Here is a 23,202-nt window from a genome sequence, read left to right as displayed (position 1 = left end):
ATCTGTGCTATCAGAACTTCGTTCCAGTTTTCAAAATGCCAAAACATTTGTCAAAATCTCCCAGGGCATGAAGGACAGAGGCCATAACAGGGACCCGAAGCAGTGCCACATGAAAACTTAAGGCGCTGAGGCAAGCCAACCAGAAAACTAGAGACGCAAACGGCCACTCCGGGTCAGAGCCCAAAACATACCGCTTCTATGATGAGCTGCATGCCATTTTAGGGGGTTCAGCCACCACTACCCCAACCATGTTGTTTGACTCCTTCAGTGGAGATGGAGGCAACATGGAAGCAGGTTTTGGAAACGAGGAAGATGATGATGATGAGGTTGTAGATAGCTCACAGCAAGCAAGCGGAGAAACCGGTTTTCCCAACAGCCAGGAACTGTTTCTCACCCTGGACCTGGAGCCAGTACCTCCCGAACCCACCCAAGGCTGCCTCCTGGACCTGCCAAGCGGAGAAGGGACCTCTGGTGAGTGTACCTTTTAAAATAATATACATGGTTTAAAAGCAAGCATGTTTAATGATTAATTTGCCCTGGCATTCGCAGCTCTCCTGGATGTACTCCCAAAGCCTTTGCAAAAGGGGAGGGCAGCCTTATTCCGTCCACCATTGTAGGACACTTTACCACACCAGGCCACTAGCACGTACTCGGGAATCACTGTAGAACGAAGCATTGCAGTGTATGTTTGCTGGCATTCAAACAACATTGGTTCTTTATCTCTCTGTGTTATCCTCAAGAGAGTGATATCATTCATGGTCACGTGGTTGAAATAGGGTGCTTTTCTTAAGGGGACATTCAGAGGTGCCCGTTCCTGCTGGGCTGTTTGCCTGTGGCTGAACAGAAACATTCCCCGCTGTTAGCCACGGGGAGGGGAGAGGGGCTAGCCACACGGTGGGGGGAGGCAAAACGCGACCTTGGAATGAAAGCACATGTGCTATGTATGTAACGTTAACAGCAAGATTTACCATGAAAGAGTGTACCCATTGTTCTATAAAATGTGTCTTTTTAACTACCACTCTCCCTTTTCTTTTTCCTCCACCAGCTGCATGTGTTTCAAGGATCACAAGATCTTCTCCTTCTCAGAGGCTAGAGAAGATTAGAAGGCGAAAAAAAACACACTCACGATGAAATGTTCGCTGAGCTCATGCTGTCCTCCCACACTGACAGAGCACAGACGAATGCGTGGAGGCAGACAATGTCAGAGTGCAGGAAAGCACAAAATGACCAGGAGGAGAGGTGGTGGGCTGAAGAGAGGGCTGAAGCTGAAAGGTGGCGGCAGCGTGATGAGAGGAGGCAGGATTCAATGCTGAGGCTGCTGGAGAATCAAACTAATATGCTCCAGCGTATGGTTGAGCTGCAGCAAAGGCAGCTGGAGCACAGACCACCGCTACAGCCCCTATGGTAACCAACCGCCCTCCCCCCCAAGTTCCATAGCCTCCTCACCCAGACACCCAAGAACACGGTAGGGGGACCTCCGGCCACCCAGCCACTCCACCCCAGAGGATTGCCCAAGCAACAGAAGGCTGGCATTCAATAAGTTTTAAAGTGCTGTGTGGCCTTGTCCTTCCCACGTCCGCCACCCCTCCCGGTGCTTCTCTCCTCCACCACCCCTCCCGGGCTACCTTGGCAGTTATCCCCCTACTTGTGTGATGAATTAATAAAGAATGCACGAACGTGAAGCAACAACGATTTATTGCCTCAAGCGGTGATCAAAGGAACGAGGGGAGGGTGGATAGCTTACAGGGAAGGAGAGTGAACCAAGGGGCGGGAGAGTTTCATCAAGAAGAAACAAACAGAACTTTCACACTGTAGCTTTGCCAGCCATGAAAATGGTTTTCAAAGCTTCTCTGATGCACACCGCACCCTCCTGTGCTCTTCTAACTGCCCTGGTGTCTGGCTGCGTGTAACCAGCGGCCAGGCAATTTGCCTCAACCTCCCACCTCACCATAAACATCTCCCCCCTTACTCGCCAGCTTGGTGCTCCGGTGTCAAGATAGGGAATGGGTTCCGTCTATGGCCCCACCACAGTTAGGGAATCCCATTGCAGCAAAGTCATCCACTATGACCTGCACATTTCCCAGGGTCACTACCCTTGATATCAGCAGCTCAGTAATAGTGTTGGCTACTTGCATCACAGCAGCCCCCACAGCAGATTTGCCCACTCCAAACTGATTCCCGACTCACCGGTAGCTGTCTGGCATTGCAAGCTTCCACAGGACTATTGCCACTCGCTTCTCAACTGTGAGTGCTGCGCTCATCTTGGTGTTCATGCACTTCAGGGCAGGGGAAAGCAAGTCACAAAGTTCCATGAAAGTGCCCTTATGCATCCGAAAGTTTAGCGGCCACTGGGAATCGTCCCAGACCTGCAACACTATGAGGTCCCACCAGTCTGTGCTTGTTTCCCAGGCCCAAAATCGGCATTCCACTGCATGAACCTGCCCTATTAGCACCATGATGCCCACACTGCTAGGGCCTGCGATTTGAGAGAAGTCTGTGTCCATGTCCTCATCACTCTCGTCACCGTGCTGACATAGCCTACTTGCCCGATTTCACTTTGCCAGGTTCTGGTGCTGCATATACTGCTGGATAATGCGTGTGGTGTTTAATGTGCTCCTAATTGCCGAAGTGATCTGAGCAGGCTCCATGCTTGCCGTGTTATGGCGTCTGCACAGAAAAAAGGAACGGAACGATTGTCTGCTGTTGCTCTGACGGGGGGGGGGGGGCGACATGGCTTACAGGGTTGGCTTACAGGGAATTAAAATCAACAACGGCGGTGACTTTACATCAAGGAGAAACAAAAACAACGGTCACACAGAATGGCCCCCTCAAGGATTGAACTCAAAACCCTGGGTTTTGCAGGCCAATGCTCAACCCACTCAACTATCCCTCCTTCTGGTATTTCAGGCAGGACTGAATGTCCATTAAAGTTTTCAAGATGCCCCTGACAGACCTCACCAAAACAATTGTCGGCCGTTGATTTCACGGAGGGAGGAGCAAATGAATAAAAAACAAATCTGGTGTATTTCTTGTTTTGATCCACTCCACCTATCTTTTACATCTTTTGCTGGCAGCAGAAGGTGCAGTAGGACTGCTAGCCATCCTCATCTCCTGCCTGTCCGGCAGAAGATGGTGCAATAGGACTACTAGCCATCCTCATCTCCTGCCTGCTCACCATAAGATGGTACAATAGGACTGCCTGCAGGACTGAAGAGAATGACCTGGTCGAGTCACTCTTAATTTAGTCCCTGCGCCCATGTCTGCCCAGGCGCTCTGGACCGACCTTACCGAGGCAGCCAGGAGCACCTCAGACACGATGATGATAGTTTTCAGGCCTATTGCACCATCTGCTGCCACAAGGCAATGGGTTGTTGCTGCTGTGTAGCAATGCAGTATCGCATTACTGCAGGCACCCAGGAGAGATACGGTGACAGTGAGCTGAGCGGGCTCCATGCTTGCTGTGGTATGGCGTCTGCACAGGTAACTCAGGAAAAAAGGCGTGAAATGATTGTCTGCTGTTGCTTTCACAGAGGGAGGGAGGGAGAGAGGGCCGGCCGGCCTGATGACATGTACCCAGAACTACCCGCGACAATGTTTTTTGCCCCATCAGGCATTGGGATCTCAACCTAGAATTCCAGTGGGTGGCGGAGACTGTGGGAACTGTGGGATAGCTACAGTTCAACACTCCGGAAGTCAATGCTAGCCTTGGTACTGTGGAAGCACTCCGCCGAGTTAATGCGCTTAGAGCATTTTGTGTGGGGACACACACAATCCACTATATAAAAACGATTTCTAAAAAACCAACTTCTATAAATTCAACCTAATTTCATAGTGTAGACATACCCTTTGTGTGCCATGCAACCTCTCTTCTAACCACTATAGGAAGTTCCCCAACACTCAAAATTGCTTGCTCCAGGGTTTTAAAGCAGCATGCTTCACTTTTGTTTGTGACCTGCCTCTCTGCTCCCACTAGTGCAGATTTACTCAAATTTCAGGAAAGCAAGACACAGAAGAAAGCAGAATTAAGTAAGAGCTTTATCAGACAAATGCTTTTGAGAAAAATATTAATTCTAATGGGATCCTAAGCACTTCAAAAGTTCTTTTCCTTATTCCTTACAAACACACTTGGATGATCACTGGGAAAGTAAACTACCACTCCTCACACACTCCTTTGCTTTACACTTTATGCCATCAGTTTCCTTGTATCAGTCAGAGGTCACCATTCAAGGCACAGTTCTGCCTGTACCACACTGATGACACTCCTTTAGGTGACGTTTTAAAAGTGAGTTCAGAACAAAGATCTCTGAACAATCCAGGGGGAGCCTCTCAAAATTCAGGTAACCAAATGTCCCCATTAACACCAAAACTCGCAACAGCATGGCCTACGAGTCATACTGTCCCCTACATATCTTAACATTTTTTTTTACTCACAGCATGTCTCTCTTGTCCAGAAATTAACAGAAGATTTATCCACTAATGAGTGCAACTCTTAAATTCAGTCTTTTATTTTGAATTGCAACATTTGCAGCCCTGTTGTTTAAAGCCTAATTCAAACTTTTAGTTATACAGAGTTACAGTCCATTTCTAAGACTACAATTAAACAGGTTTCAGAGTAACAGCCGTGTTAGTCTGTATTCGCAAAAAGAAAAGGAGTACTTGTGGCACCTTAGAGACTAACCAATTTATTTGAGCATGAGCTTTCGTGAAAAGCTCACGAAAGCTCATACTCAAATAAATTGGTTAGTCTCTAAGGTGCCACAAGTACTCCTTTTCTTTTTACAATTAAACAGCAAGCTGTAAAATGTAATATTTTACCAGTACGTGGGTGACTTAAAGAGATACTGTCTAGATTTTCAAAAGTGACTAATATAGGTTCCTGGATTTTTGAGACACCTGAAAGGGGCCCAATTTTAAGGAAGTGCTGAGCACCTACTCTCTGAAAGCTTTTCAGGTATCTCAAGATGGGACACTCAAGCCAAGACACCCAAAAATCAAGTCACTTTTTCAAATCTTGACCCATATTTCTTTGCACAAGCTGGCATATTTACATCTTGACTCCTCAGTTTAGTTTGCTCTTTCGGAATCTGGGACAGGAATGAAGTCCAAATCCCCCATTTCTGGTCCTTTTCTTGCTCAGATGGGCTTGTCAATGAGACAAGTGATTTTAGGAAGAAATAAAATGCAGGTCATCTAGTCCAGCCTCTTGTGCTGAGAAAGGATATAGTTCACTTAGACCAGAGGAGGCCAACCTGTAGCTCCGGAGCCACATGCAGCTCTTCCGAAGTTAATATGTGGCTCCTTGTATAGGCACTGACTCTGGGGCTGGAGCGACAGGTGCCAACTCTCCAATGTGCCGGGGGTGCTCACTGCTCAACCCCTGCCTCTGCCACAGGCTCTGCCCCCACTCCACCCCCTCCCCTAAGCCTACAGTGCCCTCGCTCCTTCCCCCTCCCACCCCCCCAGCCTCCTGCACACCACGAAACAGCTGATCAGGAGGTGCGGGGAGGGAGGGGGAGGTGCTGATCAGCGGGGCTGCCAGTGGGTAGGAGGCACTGGGAGCAGGGTGGGGGAAGGTGATGGGGGGGCTGCTGACGTATCACTGTGGCTCTTTGGTAATGTACATTAGTAAATTCTGGCTCCTTCTCAGGCTCAGGCTGGCCACCCCTGACTTAGACCATCCCTGACAGATGACTGTCCAACCTGTTCTTAGAAACCTCCAACTACTAGGGGCATGTCTACACTTGCGAGTTAGAGAGCATTAAAGCAGCCCCAGGAGCCCTAGCTCACTATCCGTCCACACTGGCAAGGCACGTAGAGCGCTCTGACTCCACGGCTAGAGAGCTCCTGGTACTCCACCTCGACGAGAAGATTAACAGTTGCTGCGCATTAGTTGAAATGCCCGGGCATCAGTGTAAACGAGGAGTTGCATTTACTGCCCTCTAATCAACCTCCGGAAATATCCCATAATCCCCTTAAGTCAAGTGGCCACTCTTCTCATTGTTTTGAACTCGCTGTAGGAATGCAGATATGCCCTTTGAAAGCTCTGTTTCTGACAGCTGGCTGCTTATCTGCTCCGAGACAAAGCAACCATTACTGTAGAATGCTGTGTACGAGAGGCGGGAGGAGGAGGAGGGGTCTGCTGCTGTCTGAACTTACAAGACAGCAAGCTGACATGCTCTTAGCCCCCCAAAAACCCACTCTCTCTCCCCCCACATACACATAACAAATGACCTGTCACACTCCACCCCACCCCACCATTTGAAAAGCACGTTGCAGCCACTTACATGCTGGGATAGCTACCACCATGCACTGCTCTCTGTGGCCATTGCAAGAGCTACTAATGTGGCCACGCCAGCGTGCTTGCAGCTGTCAGTGTGGACAGCTTACAGCACTTTCCCTACTGTGCTGCGAAGGCTGATTTAACTCAACGCGCTCTACATCTGCAAGTGTGGCCCTGCCTTAGGATTCCACAACCTCCCTTCGAAGCCTATTCCAAAGTTGCTGAAGTAGCAGTCTTTGTCTTGCACCTGTAAAGGTCATTCTCCTTATCTTCAGTAATGGTGACAACAGTTCACTCCCTTCCCCCACGTACCTCTGTGTGGTACTCTGCTAATGGCAGTATTTTTAGCTGTGTAGTTTCACAGCTGTGTATCAGACAGCGTCTCTCTACTAAAACAACAGCACCACAACTTTCCTAAAAGAGAAAGAAGGTGGGTTTTTTGCTCCACTCTCCCAGTTACCTGTGCCAGGTACCGTGCATCCCTACTCACTTGTTCCACCAAGATGGAACAAAAAAAAAAAATCCCTTTTTGTCCCTCCCCGTTTATTTTTGTCTTTCTTTCAGACACAAGAGACTTGGTTCCAGTTGCCCTCTGGTCATGGTACAATTTGCACGGTGTTGGCGGATAAAGTCCATGACAATCCTACGCCATGTCTGGTCTTTCCACTAAACTACTTAGTTGAGCCACACAATGGAAATGCAAACGCAGCTCCTCGGGGTGAGGCTGGCTCGTTTCATGCTCCCAGCCCGGCACGAATTACCGTTAAGCAGCCACGTGGTGCTACTTACGTTGTTCCCTCTCCGGCCGGTCCCCTGGAGCAGGGGCGCCGAGTTGGCCATTTCCGGGTGAGGTGGGGGCCTGGGCTGCCGCCTGAGCCCAGCTGTCGGCCAGCAGGCGGCCGGGCCCTGCGCGCGGTGGGCAAAGCGGCCGCGGGCAAGGGGCCGCCCGCGGGGAAGGGGCCGCCCGCGCGCCGAGCTCTGCGCGCTTTCCGCCGGGTCGCTCCGCCGAGCCGCACATGGGGAAACGGAGCGCGTTGGGCAACCGTGCAAACGCAGCTCCCCGGGGCCAGCCGGACTCGCTCTGGTTTCATTTCCCAAAGCCGGCCGAAATTACCGTTAGCAGCCACGTGGCGCTGCTTGCGTCTTCCTCTCCGCAGCGGGTGCTGGGGGCGTTACACTGGCCGTCTTCGGGGGCGGTCTGGGCCCGTGGCGCCGCCTTCGCCCAGCTCTCTGCGCGGCGAGCCAGCCACTCCGTGCGCACGTGCAGCGGGCGTGCCGGAGCAGCCCTGCAGGGCGGCTGCCGGAGGACAGCGGGGAGAGGAAACCCGCGGAGCGGCCGCAGCTGCGCCTGGGGGGCGGGAGGGTGGCCGGGCAGCCCGGGGCTAGCACGCTGCAAAGTCCGGCAGCGGGGAGGAGGCCCCTGCGGGAGCCGGGGTGAGTTCAGTGCGCGGCGCTGTCCGCCGCTTGCGCGTGTTGAAATCCCAGCGCGCGCTTGCGGGGCGCCCGCACCACCGCGTTCCTGCGAACCGTGCGGTAGAGGCCCGCCGCGGTGACAGGGTTGTGTCACGGGTTTCCCTGCGCCGGGGCCGCAGCCGCAGGAGCGGGTGTTGGGGACCTGCCACCGGGGGGCGAGACCCGCGCTCTTTCTGCGTGATTTTTTTTTTTTTCAACGACCGATGACCCCTGCAGATGGCGTTCCCCTGTGAAGGCGCATTTGAGTCGGGGACAGGTCGGTGTCTCCCCGCGCCAGTGCGGATCTAGGAGCAATCAAGGGGAAGTTCAATACCTCAGTGAAACCAGCTGGTTCCGTTCTCGCCATTGCCTGGCTCTGCCCTGCATAGAACAGGACAGTCCCTGCAGTTGTCCTTTGTTATCCATACAGAATAGGAACAGTGTTATCACATGCAAAAACACGTAATCAGCTGTCCTGCCTTGAGTGCAGGGGACTGGACTAGGTGACCTCTGGGGGGCCCTTCCAGTCCTGTGATTCTATGTGACCTGCATTATATGACTACACTCTGTCCTACTCAGTTGCTCCATTTCTGTTGCCCCCAGAGTCACTGCAGTAATTACAAGCAATTTCACCTCTAAGAGACATATAACCCCTGATATTTGGTACTTGCATGGTGGTCTGTAATTGTCAGAGGTCTTAGTGAGGAATTACAGAGGTCAGATTTGTAGGGTGATATTGTACCACCATATAGCAGTAAGTGTCTTTCCTTCTGTAAAGTAGAAGCTTGGTGCAGTTACTCTGTGGACCTTTAAGGATATATTTTAGCTGTTGTGTTTTTTTTTATTGGCATCACACTTTGAGACAGGAACATAGTGGATTTTGGTTTATAATACAACAAAATTATTAAACTTTAGTCAGATGTAAGCAAGATACTGGGGAAAGCTTTCTAACTATGAAAATAGTTAAATACTGGAATTGGTTACCTAGAGAGATTGAGGAATCACTATCATTTAACGTTTTTAAGGTTAGACAAACATCTGGCAGGGATGGTCCAGGTACGCTTAATCCCGCGTCAACATGGGTGGGGGATGGACTCAATGACTTTTTGAGCCCTCGATTTCTGCCATTCTGTGGTGCACAGCTACCATGATTGCATGTGCCTGTCAATTGATTGCATGCACCTTTGGCTCAGTGGTCATTTTAAACATGGTGGTATATGCAAATTAGCCATGAAATTGCATGTCCATCTTTTTTAGTTCTTAAATATCAAGTCAGTATGTCCCCCTAGCAGGGATTTGCAGATTACAAGACTATCCACATACGAAGAAACAACCATTGTTGAACAGTCAGCTTTGTTAGAAGTTTACAAGTGCTTTAGTTAAAATCCAAACACTCCAGTCCATCTAAACTAGCAGTTAATTGCTTTGAAACTATATAATCTCATACTATTGATGTGGTGCACCAGATTGTGTAAAGTACATTCACTGTGGGTGCAATCCTGCTGTCCATACACCATTCTTACTTGGGAAAGATGCCTGTTAGAATGCAATGGGAGTTCTGCCCAACTAAGGCCTACGGGCTTTCATCCAGTGCACTACATTTCCAGTTGGCAGGTCACAGAAAGAGTGACATGGAACAAGCTTCAGTTGTACCGAGAATTTTGAGACTTTAACTATGCTGCAGTTAAATGTTTTCACCAGCCTTCAGGCAAACAGACATGACACACCTACAGTAGTATTATATAACGGATCGTAGTTAGACATGTGAGCAGGGAAAAACTCAAGTCGGAACTACTGCTTTTTTAATGTGTCCACCCTAAACCAGTAGATTATGAATTTGGAAGAGTTTTATGGAAGTCACCTAGTCAACAATAATGTTCCCTTGGCAATAATGAAAAGTATGTTTTGGAATGGTTCCCAACCACGTGCACTTATTAGTGCCATAAATCTGTACTGATTCCACTTCTGACAGACTATACAGCTGCAGTCGCTCATTTCATAACTAACAAAAATGCCTAGCTTGTTGTGGCAAAGTATTGTGAATGTGAAAGGAGCTATAATGTGGAAACTTTTGATGTTTCCTGGATTGTTCTGAAACCAGGACGTGGCTCGTGGGATTTGATTTTTCCATTGACGTACCTTGTGTACTCATTGATACCTGAGTGTAAATGTTGTCATTATTTATAACATATTACATTTGCTTTGCACAGCAATGATGCAAGATTCAAATCAGTGGAGAATCTGGCCTTTGGAGTAGGAGAATTCCTTTTTAGGATAGAAAGAAGTAAGCAAATACCCTGATATTCTTTTCTGGTTCATTTAATTCACAAGTTTTACATTCTTACTTGCAAAAACAGCAGTGCTGGTGCAATCTGACACCCACTCACCCTATATGTATTTCTCATTTAAACACTGCTTCCTCCTGCCCCAATCCCCTTGTCCCAGCCAGACATACACTCCTCAACTTTGGAATGTGTGTGAGACACAGGGAAATTTCCTGCGATGTTCCTGAAAGACCTTATTGTATAAGTTTATGTATAATCATGAGCCAGGATTGTATGTTACCTCTCTGGGCAAGGGCGGGGAGATACATCAGTTGTAAGACCCTGGAGTTCAAAAAGACTATATTGAAACTATGCCAGACAAGTATGGACTTCGGGGACAATAAGTGTTAAGTGGATTTCCTGGGGAATCCCTAGGTAGAGGTTAATGAAAATTACGCCATTCCAGTTATGGGGGGGGGGGGGGGGAACTTTTGAAGCTACTCTGAGGAGCGGGTTATTGTCCACTGATTCCCTGTTACAGAAGGTCAAAATCAAAGACCTAAACTGTATAAAGAAACAACTGATGTTCCCCCTTTTGTTCTGGATCTAAGATGGATATGAACTTCTAACCACAGAGAAAACCCAGCAGTGGGTTTTTAAGGACTAAAACAAATTAGAGCCCTTGGTTGCAGTTGGGGTTGACCTGTGGTAAGCTCTTTAGCATGCGTATAGGAATTCTGATTGTTTAGTAAGTTTTCTCTGTAACGCTTTTACTTTAAGAATAAGAGGGCTTGTGTAACCCACACACCTTCTGGATGTGATGTTCTGTCCCATCTAGTGGCACGGAAACAACTTAGAAATAAAATGAGTCTGCTCTACAGCCTTAGCTATTAGTCAGTTGGCTTTTAGCTCAGGTGGTAGAGGCTCATGTACTGAGCTCCAGAGGTCCCAGGTTCAATCCCGCCCGCTGACAACTGGGGTCTGTGGGCATTACACTTTCTTAGAAGGAGCTGTGTGGTAACTTATAACTATGGGCAATACACTGGTCGTAGCCTTTGGAGAGAAAGCAAAGTGCAGACACTGTTCTGTTTAGGCAGCCTGGCTTGTTGGGGATATCACAATATAAATCCAGGGAGCTGTGCAGCCTTAAAACCTTGGTCAGGAGGGAGTGACATGGGTCTCTGTGCAGGACAGGTCATGGCTGGGAGCTGGAAACCTTTAAGTGGATGCCAGTGGTGGACCATGAAGGGGGAAAAACAGTTTCAGGGCAACTGCATCTGTACAAAAATTCATACACACTGTCACAAGCCTTGCCGGGACACACTAAACACTTTTGGCTTCTTATCATTCATAATAGACCATCAGCAACCAAACAAAATACTCTGCCATCCACCTTAATGTATGGCCATCGAATCATCATTCCCTCACACAACTCCCCAGCTCTCCTACTCAAGGACAACTTAGCTTTCTCCCTTCTTGCTGTGAGAGAAGGGTTATGCAACATTTCTAGAAAGTTGACAAACAGGCTCTGGCACAGCAAGGGGAGGAGCAAAACTGAGGGGTTTCCACAGGAAGGGTCCTATCAGCACCTCTCCTTCAAACCTCCTAAAACGTTTAGTTTGCCCCAAGCAGTATTTGAGTTGCTACCATTATACAGATTTTGGAACAACCCAGAGTTCAGGGTCTCAGTGTGCTAGACACTGTGCAGATATACAGTAAGAGACAGTCCCCATCCCAGAAAGCTTACAGTCTGAATAGATAAGACCAACAGAGGGTGAAAGATATCCCAGAAACTGAACTCCAGTCCCATAAATCCCATGACTGTACCTGAACCACAGGACTCTTCTTCCACCTCAAAGAAATCGTAAAGCAATTAGGCCCAGATTTGTAAAGATATTTAGGCACTTCTGCACTCACCATTTCAATGCCTAAATTATTTAGGAGCTTAAATCTCATGATCAGAAAGGGATTTAGGCTCTTAAGACAGACTGTCAATGGGATTTTGGCTCTTAAGTGCCTAAATCCCTTTCTAAAAATGAGATTTAGGTGCCTAAATAATTAAATGTTGCAACTCTGAGCGCTGCAATGCCTAAATACCTTTACAGATCTGAGCATTAGTGATAGTAGTCTGCTCGTTGTCAATTGTCTTCTGTATCTTTACTCCCAAAGTGAATGTTTGTCTTGATAAAAGATTTAGGAGGAAGAGGTGGGGGGGGAAAAACAACTCACCACTTTCTTTTTCTCTGGCTGTTTTTCTTTAATCTCACCATTGCTTTTCTCTTTATTCTCCATTCTGTTGTCGTCTTGTTAATCTGTTAATAGTGGGGGGGGGAGATTTATTATAATTACTGTACATTTGTATAGTGTGGCACCTTTAATCTGAAATCACTTTAAAAAAAAAAACAAACACATACACACACCATAGTGCCTGATCCAGCAAGCACCTGAGAAAACCTTATTTCATGTTGATAAATTGGGGAGGGTCTGGAGAATAGCCATGAGAATGATTAAAGGGTTGGAAAATATGCCTTATACTAGATTCAAGAAGCTCAGTCTGTTTCACTTAAAGAGAATTTTAAGGAGTGACTTGATCACATTCCACCTACATACATGGAGAACAAATATTTGATAATGGACTCTTCAGTCTAGCAGACAAAGATATAATGAGATCCAATGTATGGAAGGTTAAGTTAGACAAATTCAGATGGGAAATAAGGCATAATTTTTTTAAACAGTAAGGGTAATTAATTACTGGAACAATTTACCAAAGGTAATGGTAGATTCTCCTTCAGTAGAATATTTTTAATCAAGTTTACATTTTTTTTCCAAAAGGTATGCTCTAGTTCAAAGACTAATTAATTTAAAGGAAGTTCAGTGGTGTCTGTTATACAGAAGGTCAGACTAGATGATCACAATGGTCCCTTTGTTACTCAGGGTTCTCTCAACCCTAACTTCAGGGTAACTATGCTCTTTGTGAGACAGTGTTAGGAACAAATCAAAGGGGGACAAAGCACATCCATCTGATTAAAGATTGGCATAAACCTAAAGTGCTTTCATCCAAACTTACTATTTTATTAGCTCTCAAGCACACACAGAGACGCAAAAGGTTAGAGCACCCCAACCACTAGTTACCCATGGTCTGGAGGGGTCTCGAGTGTTCAAACAACAAGGTTCAAGTGGTCAGCTATCCACCTGTCACTGGGGATTCCAAGAGATGTCGAGAAGGTCAAATTCAAATTATTCAGACCTATCTACCCCTTTTATGTTAGTAACTGCAATAATTACATTAACATGTCAATCAAAGAAAAAACATTAAGCAAGCACTTTTAAAACCATTAGTCCTGCAGCTGTACTTCCACACAACAGTCCAAAGATATAGCTAGACTTTCTGTTTTTTGTTTGTTTGTTTGTTTTTTTAAAAGACAGACTTCAGCAGTTTCATAGAAAGCTTTGACAAGGACGGCAGCAGGGTCATGGTCACTTCTGGTGCACATCCCCTTCCCCTCCTGGCCTGCCTAGTTGTGCTAAGGCTGCTACAAAAGCCTACTAGCATAGCTGCTTTTGGCAATAAATATGGCAATTGGTATAGCAGTTACTGGTGGTGGCCTGGGCATTTTGCTGCGCTGCCAACGTCTCCCCTGACACTTTTTAGCCTTGGAATCTATGAAACTACTCCTGGGAGTAGTCCTACTGACTTGAGTTACTCATCTCAGTCCAGTTCAGGAAAACATCTCTACTAAAGACAGCACTGAATTGACTGAAGTCACTGGGGCTTAAGCATACGTTTAAAGTTAAGCACATGTGCTTAAGTGGTGTGCTAAATAGGATGAACTTAAGCACATGCTTAAGTACTTAACTGAATCAGGGTCTTTTCTCCTTTAAAATTGTAAGGGCAGGGACTGTGTTTTACTATATGTTCGCACAGCACCTAGTGCAACGGGTTTCTGGCCTAGTTGGGACCTCTAGGCACTACTATTAACAAATAAAGAGCAGCAGCAGGAGGTGGTTCAGGCCCTAATGAAAAAGTTGTGGACAAGGATCATTTAATCAACTTCTAGAGTAGAAAGCAGCGGCTGTTCAGCAATGCACAGCAAAACACACTGCAGGATTTTCAGACAGAATACCCATTGAAACCACAGGAGGAATTTAGGTAGCTAGATGAAATTACAATATTAGTGTTGGGTTGTAGCCAGGATACTAGGCTTAGTACCCCACAGCTAATCACTTATCTTTGCTGACCAGCTCATCAAGACGACACTACCTCCAACAGCAGTGTCTTATAATACCATGCTGGGGCATTAGATCAAAACTGACACAGGGAAGAATAGTAAATAAGTAATGCTCTAAGTTTTTTATTAATTCTTGTTCTGAGATACCCAAATCATTATGTGTTTTAACGTTACACATTTTAGCTCCTGTTTATTTGCAGGCTAACAATTACTAGTGGGAGTTTCAGAGAAAGGAAGGATGATCTGGTGGTTAGGGATGTTCCAGGGACTCAGAAGACCTAGGTTCAATTCCTTGGTCTCGTACAGACTTCCTGTATGATCTCGAGTAAGGCGTTGTCTACACTAACAAGGTAAGTTGATCTAAGTTATGATAGTTATGTAAGTTACTTAACTGAGGTCAATGTAGCTTAGATCAATTTACAGTGGTGTCTACACCGCCCTATGTCGGGGGGGGGGGGGTGGTGGGACACTCTCCCATAGACTTATCACATCTACACCAGACCCGCTATATCGACACTGCTGCATTGATTGCAGCACCACCAGTTTAGCCCGTAGTGAAGAAAAAGCCCTGAGTCGCTCAGGCTCTCTCTTCCTCAGCTCCCCATCTGTAACATGGGGATAATAGCACTTCCCATCTCACATTTGTGTATTCTTGCAGCACCCCTAACAGATTGGGAGGTGCACAGATACTACAGTAATGGGACCATGTAAGTGCCCATGATACTTACGGTTTCCAACCCCAGTACTGTAAACATTTAAACTGATGCAAGTCTGCAGAATATAACTCTGTTGGATTCTGGATTTCTTATTAAATTTAGCCCATGTTTATTGAAGTTTGGCTCAGGATTGGTCTCAGCTGGGGCTTAAGTAAACAATTTATGGTTTGAAGTGAAAGCCACATAATAGGGCTTGTGTTTTACTATGGCATTTACAGTATAAGAAGAAGTAAGCCTTGTGATAAACTTAGATCCTCATGACGGTGCTTCAGGCAAATTTAATTACAGCTGAAATTTCAACTCAGCATCAGCAAGCAAGTAAATGTATTCCTGAATATGCAAAAGTGCTATGATGACGATAAATCATAGACCAAAATAAAGTGTTGCCAAGATGGATTCCCAGGCAGTTTACATGACCAGAATATTCCAAGGTAGAAATTTTCTACTTATGCCACAAGCACTTTCTTTCTTGTTAGCTGTTTACTCAAACAAACAAACAAAAACACACATAGTGAACTGAACCCTTCTTGGACTTCTACAGGGCCTGAGCACCCACAGTTAGAATGGAAGTCAATATGAGGGTCTCCGTAACTCTGAAAATGAAGCCCCTGGCATTCTATGAAGCAAGATGCTGCAAGTCTCCTATGAGTTCCCTGGAATCATACATGACAGCACTCAACATCTCGCATGACCTGGTTGACTTGAATGGGGAGGGGGACGGAATGTTAATCATGTGAGTAAAGCCAGCAGGAACAGTGTCCATACATCTAGCCTTTTGTTAAACCTAAATGAAAGGTTTTTAATTTTTTTTATGTGAAGGAGGTCAAAGGCTGAGATTTGTACTTTTTGTTGTTAACCATTTCATTCATCATTTGTACATATAAATTTTTAATCTCTCCTGGAGGCTCAGGTGGATTACACTAGAGAAAACATTTATTTTAAGAGAGGACTCTTTATTTTATTCCAATTGACATAATGATTGTATAATTATGATGTAATTTTTGTGCTTTGTCACAGCAGTGGAAGATTATCCTTCCCCCAGAATATTCAGTCATTGTGCTGAGATCTGAAATCTAAGAAAAGGGAAAAGCTCTTTTTTTTTTAAATTAATCTGATGGCCAGAATTTTACTCTGTATTATGATAGTAGTATTAATGAGGTCATTTTAAGACAGCTACTTAGCTCATGTTTATTTGTAGGCTGTACCTACTAGCATATAAAGATAATCTTGTTGCGTATGAGGTTGAGTTAGATCATGAAAAAACAGATTTGAACATGCATATATATATAGCTCAATTTTAGTTTGCTGTTGCTGCTGGTGGTAGGGGCCATAGTATTCCATATTTGAACCACTGCTGAGTAATCATGCAAAGGTTTGAGAGCCCCAAGAGTCTGGTGAATTTGAAGCAACAATGGCATATCCATGATTTCTTTTCCTTCTGGTAAGAATTTCAGTCAGTCAGTCGGGAGAAGCAATTAAAAATGACCAGTCACATCACCAACAGCAAATACTCGAATCGTAAGTTCCTGAAATACACATAGTTTTAAAATTCATTTAAATCAAGAAAGTAAATTGCCTAGGGCGTCCCCACAAAGACACTTTACAAGTTAAGGATCATTTATGGCAGGGGTGGGCAAACTCTGGCCTGGGAGCTGCATCTGGCCCACCAGACGTTTTAATCTGACCCTCAAGCTCCCGACGAGGAGCCGGGACCAGGGCTTGCCCCGCTCCCTGAGGCTCCTGGAAGCAGCAGCATGTCCCCCCTCCAGGTCCTATGTGTAGGGGCAGCCAGGGGGTTCCGCATGCTGCCCCCTCATCTCCCACTGGCCGGGAACCAAGGCCAATGGGAGCTGCAGGGGCAGTGCCTGCAGACAGGGCAGCGTGCAGAGCCGCCTGGCTGTGCCTCCACAAAGGAGCCAGAGGGGGGACATGCTGCTGTTTCTGGGAGCTGCTTGAGGTAGGTGCCATCCCGAGCCTGCACCCCAGACCCCCTCCTGCTCCTCAACGCCCTGCCCCAGCCCTGATCACCCTCTGGCCGTCTGAACCCCTTGGTCCCAGCCTGGAGCACCCTCCTGCACCCACAACCCCTCATCCCCAGTTCCACCCCAGAGCCTGCACTCCCAGCTGGAGCCCTCATCCCCTCCCACACCTCAACCCCCGCCACAGCCTGGAGCCCCCTCCCACACCCTGAACTCCTCATTTGTGGCCCCACCCCAGAGCCTGAACCCCCAGCTGGAGCCCACACCCCAACCCCCAATTTTGTGAGCATTCATGGCCTGCCATACAATTTCCATACCCAGATGTGGCCCTTGGGCCAAAAAGTTTACCTACCCCTGATTTATGGCATAATGGCCACAACTTTTTTTAAACAAACATGTGAATGTAAACAAATTAAGGAGGGACATAAACATAGGCTTGCAGCAAAATGTGGTTGTAGCTAATCAGCCTAAGCATGAACCACCCCTTTGTCCTGATTGACAGACCCCAAAATCAAAATGGCTACCTGGCTAGAGATACCATCAGGCCCATCCAGCCCTAGACATGTGGCTTTCACCAAGCCACACTTCACTCCTACCAAAGAGAGTTAGAGCCACTGCTGGAACAGACACCAGGAAGTCTCAGCCTCTGAGCCTTTCAGTCCCTGCTACACATGGATCCCAGCTGTGGGAAATACATACCCCTCCCTACTTTTCATGCCTGTGCAAACAGCTGAATAAATTTACCCTGCTGCTGCTGCTGCAAAGGCTACATCTACCCCCAAAGTTGTGACATGATGTTGAGGAAGATCCTCAACCTGAACGGAATTCTGGCTTCGCTTGAAGAGTAAAGGAAACAATAGTTAGCATCACAACAACAAAGAGCAATTATACACCAATATAATTTTCCAAGGAACAGAACCAACTGCTTGGCTTAATCCCTGGCTGCCAGTGCACAGGCAGGTGTAAAGGAAAAAACTTTCTGCAGTAGCATAAGAGTCTGAATGACCCTTTGTTCCCTCCCTGAGCCCAGCCTAAGTGTGTGCACAAGGATGCAGCTTCCTCCCTCCCTTGTGACCAATAAAGAGGGCTCTTCAGAGCTAGATGGTGTGATTGGTCTGGAGGGCGTCTCTACAAGGAAAGCCCCAGAAAACCCAGTCCAGCCACAGCTCCACCACCATGTGGGTCTGTGTCGAGGGCAGCAGAGGTTAAGGGGAGAATGAGTGAGCTGAAATAGTTATGAGTACCAAAAACATTAGCAGGCTCACAAATGGTTCACAAACCAAAACAGAAAAACCACATTTTTGTCTGACAAGCATTATTTGACTAACTCTCCTCTAAAAGCACTTTTCCACTTCCTCTGCATTTAGAAGTACAAGAATGCCCAGCCAAAGCATGTTACACACTCACCAGGAAAAAGCATTTTGCCATCACCTCTGTGCTGGCTTTTAGCCTGATCTTGGCTTGCTTTTAGTTTTTATTTTAAAAAAGTTAAGTTATTGGGCTTTAAATGTTTGATATGCAGCTTTGTAACTTGAATATGGACAATCCGTAAAAATGCAGGGTTGCTGTAGCCGTGTTGGTCCCAGGATATTAGAAAGACAAGGTGGGTGAGGTAATATTTTTTATTGGACCAACTTTTGTTGGTGAGAGAGACAAGCTTTCCAGCCACGCCGAGCTTTTCTTCAGGTGTGGAAAATGAACTCTCAGCGTCACAGCAAAGCGCAAGGTGGAACCAATTGCTATTTATGCTAAACTTCTGCACAGATGTTACTGCACACTTTAATTTATTGGGGGTGGGGGGTAGGCTTAGAGGAAGGTTGCACTTTCTGAAGCATCTGCTACTAGACATTGGCAGATAAGATAGTGAACATATTGATCCTGTATAGTGATTCCTATTTTCCCATCATAGACCTTGGGCCTCTCTCTCTCTGTCTGAAAATAAAATGTAATAGCTTTGATTCTTTTAATGGAAAAATAATTACCCAAAGAAACTGTTGAAAAAGCATGTGAATTATGGAACTTCTTCAAAATACATTTGTGATACAGCAAAAGGTCTTAATGAGTACATCTATTTATGCAAGAGGCTGCTAAGTCATCTCTTACTGAGGCATCCACATGCTGCATTTATAAACACCACGTGACACTGCACCCCATATTCTTCATAGTGATATTATTATGATATGATTATGAGAGAATTATGATGCATTTTGTACAAGGTGGGGCGTGTAAGGTGTCATTGGAAAAGTTACTTGCTGAATATGATTATCCTATTCATATGCATGTATCACTTTTGTATCTGAAGTTATCAATATTGACTGTGTATCTGTATTTCACATGTAGTCACGTGGGGAAATGAAGAACAACAGATGTCACTCCCCACCTTATACAGCTTTAGCATATGGTGGGAACGGGAAGTCTTTGTTCCAAAAACAGTTCCCAGCCTGTTTGTGGAAAAATACAGGCCCCCAAAATGGAGTCCAGAGACATGTGGTCTGGTCACATGTCCTTGCAGAATCATAGCAGCCACTACTTACAGGCTGGCCGAAACGTCCACAGGAAGGCTCACCAGGTGGGGGATAAGCTTCTCCTAAGGCCTATTTTCCCATTACCCTGAATGGGTCCTTAACAACCAGCTATTTAGACTGGAAGCATCTTGTCGAGTGGGTTAAAGGCCTTTTGACACTCTTCGGTCCACTGAACAACATTTGGCTGTTTCTTTTTGGTTAGATCTGTCAGTGGGGCAGTGATTTGGCTGTATTGCGGTACAAATTGCCTGTAATATCCGGCCAAGCCTAAGAAGGATTGGACCTGTTTCTTTGACTTTGGGACAGGCCACTTTTGGATAGCATCCACTTTGCTGATAGTTCCTTGACCCACCTGCTGTCCAAGGTAAGTCACTCTGTTTAGGCCTACTTGACACTTCTTAGCCTTAACAGTTAGTCCTGCCTCTCTTATGCACTTGAAGACTTTTTGTAGATGTTCCAGGTGTTCTGCCCAGGAATCCGAAAATATGGCCACGTCGTCAAGGTAGGCGACTGCATATTCTCCCAATCCTGCTAGGAGACCATCTACAAGTCTTTGGAAGGTGGCAGGTACATTCCGCAGCCCGAAAGGGAGTACATTAAATTCATACAGCATGACGTGTGGTGAAGGCAGACCTTTCCTTGGCAGATTCATTTAGCGGTACCTGCCAGTACCCCTTGGTTAAGTCTAAGGTAGAGATGAACTGGGCCCGTCCCAGTTTCTCTAATAGTTCATCTGTGCGTGGCATTGGATAGTTGTCTGGGCGAGTTACAGCATTTAGCTTATGGTAGTCCACGCAAAAACGTATCTCCCCATCTGGTTTGGGAACTAGAACCACTGGAGATGCCCATGCACTGCCAGAGGGGCGGATTACCCCTATCTGTAGCATATCCTGGATCTCCCGTTCTGTAGCAGTTTTAGCTTGAGGAGACACCCAGTAAGGTTGGGCTTTAATTGGGTGAGCATTACCTGTGTCAGTGGAGTGGTATGCCCATTCAGTCAGTCCTCGGGTGACTGAGAACGTCGGCGCGTAGCTAGTGCACAGCTCCTTGATCTGCTGTCCCTGCATACGCCCAAGGGTCATGGAGAAGTTCACCTCTTCCACACCACCAGCACTTTTCCCTTCATAGTAGACACCTTCAGGCCACTCAGCGTCATCTCCTCCCTGGGATGTAAACTGACAAACCTTTAATTCTCTGGAATAAAAGGGCTTTAGAGAATTAATATGGTACACCATAGGCTTTCGGTTGGAGGTGGGGAATGCTAGGAGATAATTAACAGAGGTGAGAAAATATTCAGCAATATCACTGGATGCATCATACTGTGAACATAGTCGGTCCCATTGGTGGATTGTTGGGGAAGGGTGGTTAGGGTTATCCAGTAGATTCTGCTCAGCCTTTGCCTTTTCCATCTCCAGTGCATGCTTCCTCTCCTTTTTTCCTTCTCCTCCTCAGCATGCTTCCTCTCCTTTTTTCCTTCTCCTCCATTTCTTTTTCCTGTGCCTCCATAGCTCTCCTGTGGGCAGCCTCTTTGGCTGTTTCTGCCTTGGGCTCTGTCATGTTTGCCTCTCTGTTTTTAACTAACTTTACACCCGAGAGTTAGAAATAAAAACAAACAAACAAAAACTTGGCTTGTCAAAAAAATAGGTTGTGCTGTAACCTGATACCCATGTTCTCTGATAGTATTCTCCGCCTACAGAAAAATCCTTTGTCTCCAGGCAAATAGACAGAAAAACCCTCTAGTTGCTCTTAGCTTAAAAAAAAAAAAAAAACTTCTTCAGGTCTGTGAAGAATTTGTGAATTTCCCTGCAGGAGGTTAACTTCCCTGCCTTTAGGTAGAGAAACTCCAGCTCACAAAAGCAAGCTCCCTTTTGTCTCTGCTCTGGCCGCCAGGCAAAGACAAAAAAACTCTAACTGCTTTCAGCTTAAAACCTGTTTCCAAGCAGCCGAAAGGGGGAAAAAATGTCCTTTTAAAATCTGTGCTTCTGGTTCAAAATGATCCCACTGTGCTTCTGGTTCAAAATGATCCCCCCAAAAAATCTCAAATTGATTTCGAATAAATCCCACCGCTCTGCCACCATGTCAAGGTTCCTTCCCCACTCTGAACTCTAGAGTACAGATATGGGGATCTGCATGAAAGACCCCCGAAGCTTATTCTTACCAGCTTAGGTTAAACACTGCCACCACCAAAGTGTTACACAAAGAACAGGGAAAGTGCCCTCTTGGAAACGTCTTCCCCCCAAGCACTATACCCCCTTTCCTGGGAAAGGCTTGATAAAAATCCTCACCAATTTGCATAGGTGAACAGAGACCCAAATCCTTGGATCTTAAGAACAATGAAAAGCAATCAGGTTCTTAAAAGAAGAATTATAATTAAAGAAAAAGTAAAAGAATCACCTCTGTAAAATCAGGATGGTAAATACCTTACAGGGTAATCGATTCAAAACATAGAGATTCCCTCTAGGCAAAACCTTAAGTTACAAAAGATACAAAAACAGGAATATATGTTCCATTTAGCACAACTTATTTTATCAGCCATTTAAACAAAACAGAATCTAACGCATATCTAACTAGATTGCTTACTGACTTTTTACAGGAGTTCTGACCTGCATTCCTGCTCTCTTCCCAGATAAAGCATCACAGACAGACAAGACCTTTGTTTCTCGTCCCCCATCAGCTTTGAAAGTATCTTGTCTCCTCATTGGTCATTTTGGTCAGGTGCCAGCGAGGTTATCTTAGCTTCTTAACCCTTTACAGGTGAAAGGGCTTTTCCTCTGGCCAGGAGGGATTTAAAGGTGTTTACCCTTCCCTTTATATTTATGACAGCCTCCCAAGCAGAATGCAAACAAGAAAACCAAAAAGGACAACTTATTTAAGAAATACATAGTTAAAGGTTACTTAATTGCTGATCCAGCACCACTGAAATTAGTGCAGGTTTTGCCATTAACATGAATGGAGCAGGATCTGTCTCTTGTTCCACAGACCGCTCAGGAAATTTCTGACTATAAGTCGGATAGTTGGGAAGCTAGTTATCTGAGTTTACACAGTAGTACTTGTGTGCACATGCAAATGTTGCTCTTGCATGTACATCTAGGCTCTTTGGAAATCTGGCCTCAGATTGATAAATCCAGTGTTTAGGGTTCGATCCTGCAAGGCGCTAAGCATTCTGGTCTGGATCCAGCCAAGCATTTAAGCATGTGCTTAGTTTTAAAGGTGCATATTAGTGCCACAGAAGTCAATGGAACTACCTGCTTGCTTACAATTAAACACATGCTTAAATACTTTGCTAGATCAAGGCCAGAGCACTTAGTACCTTGCTGTATTGAGCCCTTAAACCACAGAATTGAGTATCTTTCCTGACAGCAGCCTGGGAAGAAGAAATCCTAAGAAGTGGATGTAAAATCTACTATGTTGAATGCAAAAATATTTAAAATGGTGAGTATAGAAAAATGATAATGGTACCGCATCCACAGGATCCATTTGTCCAGCATGATCTGACCCATCAGATACTTGTATTCATTTCCTCTTCTCTCTGTAACCATCACTGTTTGGAGGAAACAAGTTATGAAAACACCTTGACTATATCCTGCAAGGTTTTTCAGAGAAGCCAGAATAGACTCGTGTCTGAACAGTGTTAGTTGGCTCCCTGTCACTACTACAGTTGGCCAAAAATGTCTGTGGAAAACAGAAAAGGGCCCAGTCCTGTAAGGTGTTGATCACCTTCAACTTTCATGTGAGTTGAGATTGCTCCTAGATGCTC

General features: G+C 45.9%; 1 protein-coding gene and 1 long non-coding RNA gene across 4 annotated transcripts in view; one reads left to right on the top strand and one right to left on the bottom strand.

Annotated features, from left to right (window-relative positions):
- The window catches only part of SLC2A9 (solute carrier family 2 member 9), a 207,451-nt gene that overhangs the window by 165,013 nt on the left and 19,236 nt on the right, over positions 1–23,202 (bottom strand). Inside the window, exon 2 of one of the 3 annotated variants that reach the window (XM_073342503.1) lies at positions 12,226–12,308. In XM_073342503.1, coding sequence (XP_073198604.1) covers positions 12,226–12,288 — 63 coding nt within the window. In that variant the 5' untranslated portion in view covers positions 12,289–12,308. Of the gene's footprint in view, positions 1–7,069; positions 7,838–12,225; positions 12,309–23,202 lie in introns of those variants that run through there. The other 2 variants (XM_073342505.2, XM_073342506.2) reach the window with 2 other exon arrangements.
- LOC140910751 (uncharacterized) lies at positions 7,501–22,983 on the top strand. The gene is made up of 4 exons (XR_012158724.2): positions 7,501–7,714; positions 9,943–10,016; positions 14,426–14,575; positions 15,483–22,983. It is a non-coding gene; the product is annotated as an uncharacterized LOC140910751 (long non-coding RNA).

Source organism: Lepidochelys kempii, chromosome 4 (assembly GCF_965140285.1).
Source record: "Lepidochelys kempii isolate rLepKem1 chromosome 4, rLepKem1.hap1, whole genome shotgun sequence".
Lineage (NCBI taxonomy): Eukaryota > Metazoa > Chordata > Testudines > Cheloniidae > Lepidochelys > Lepidochelys kempii.
The sequence above is the reverse complement of the archived record's forward strand: the minus strand, read 5'-3'. Positions and strand labels throughout refer to the sequence as shown.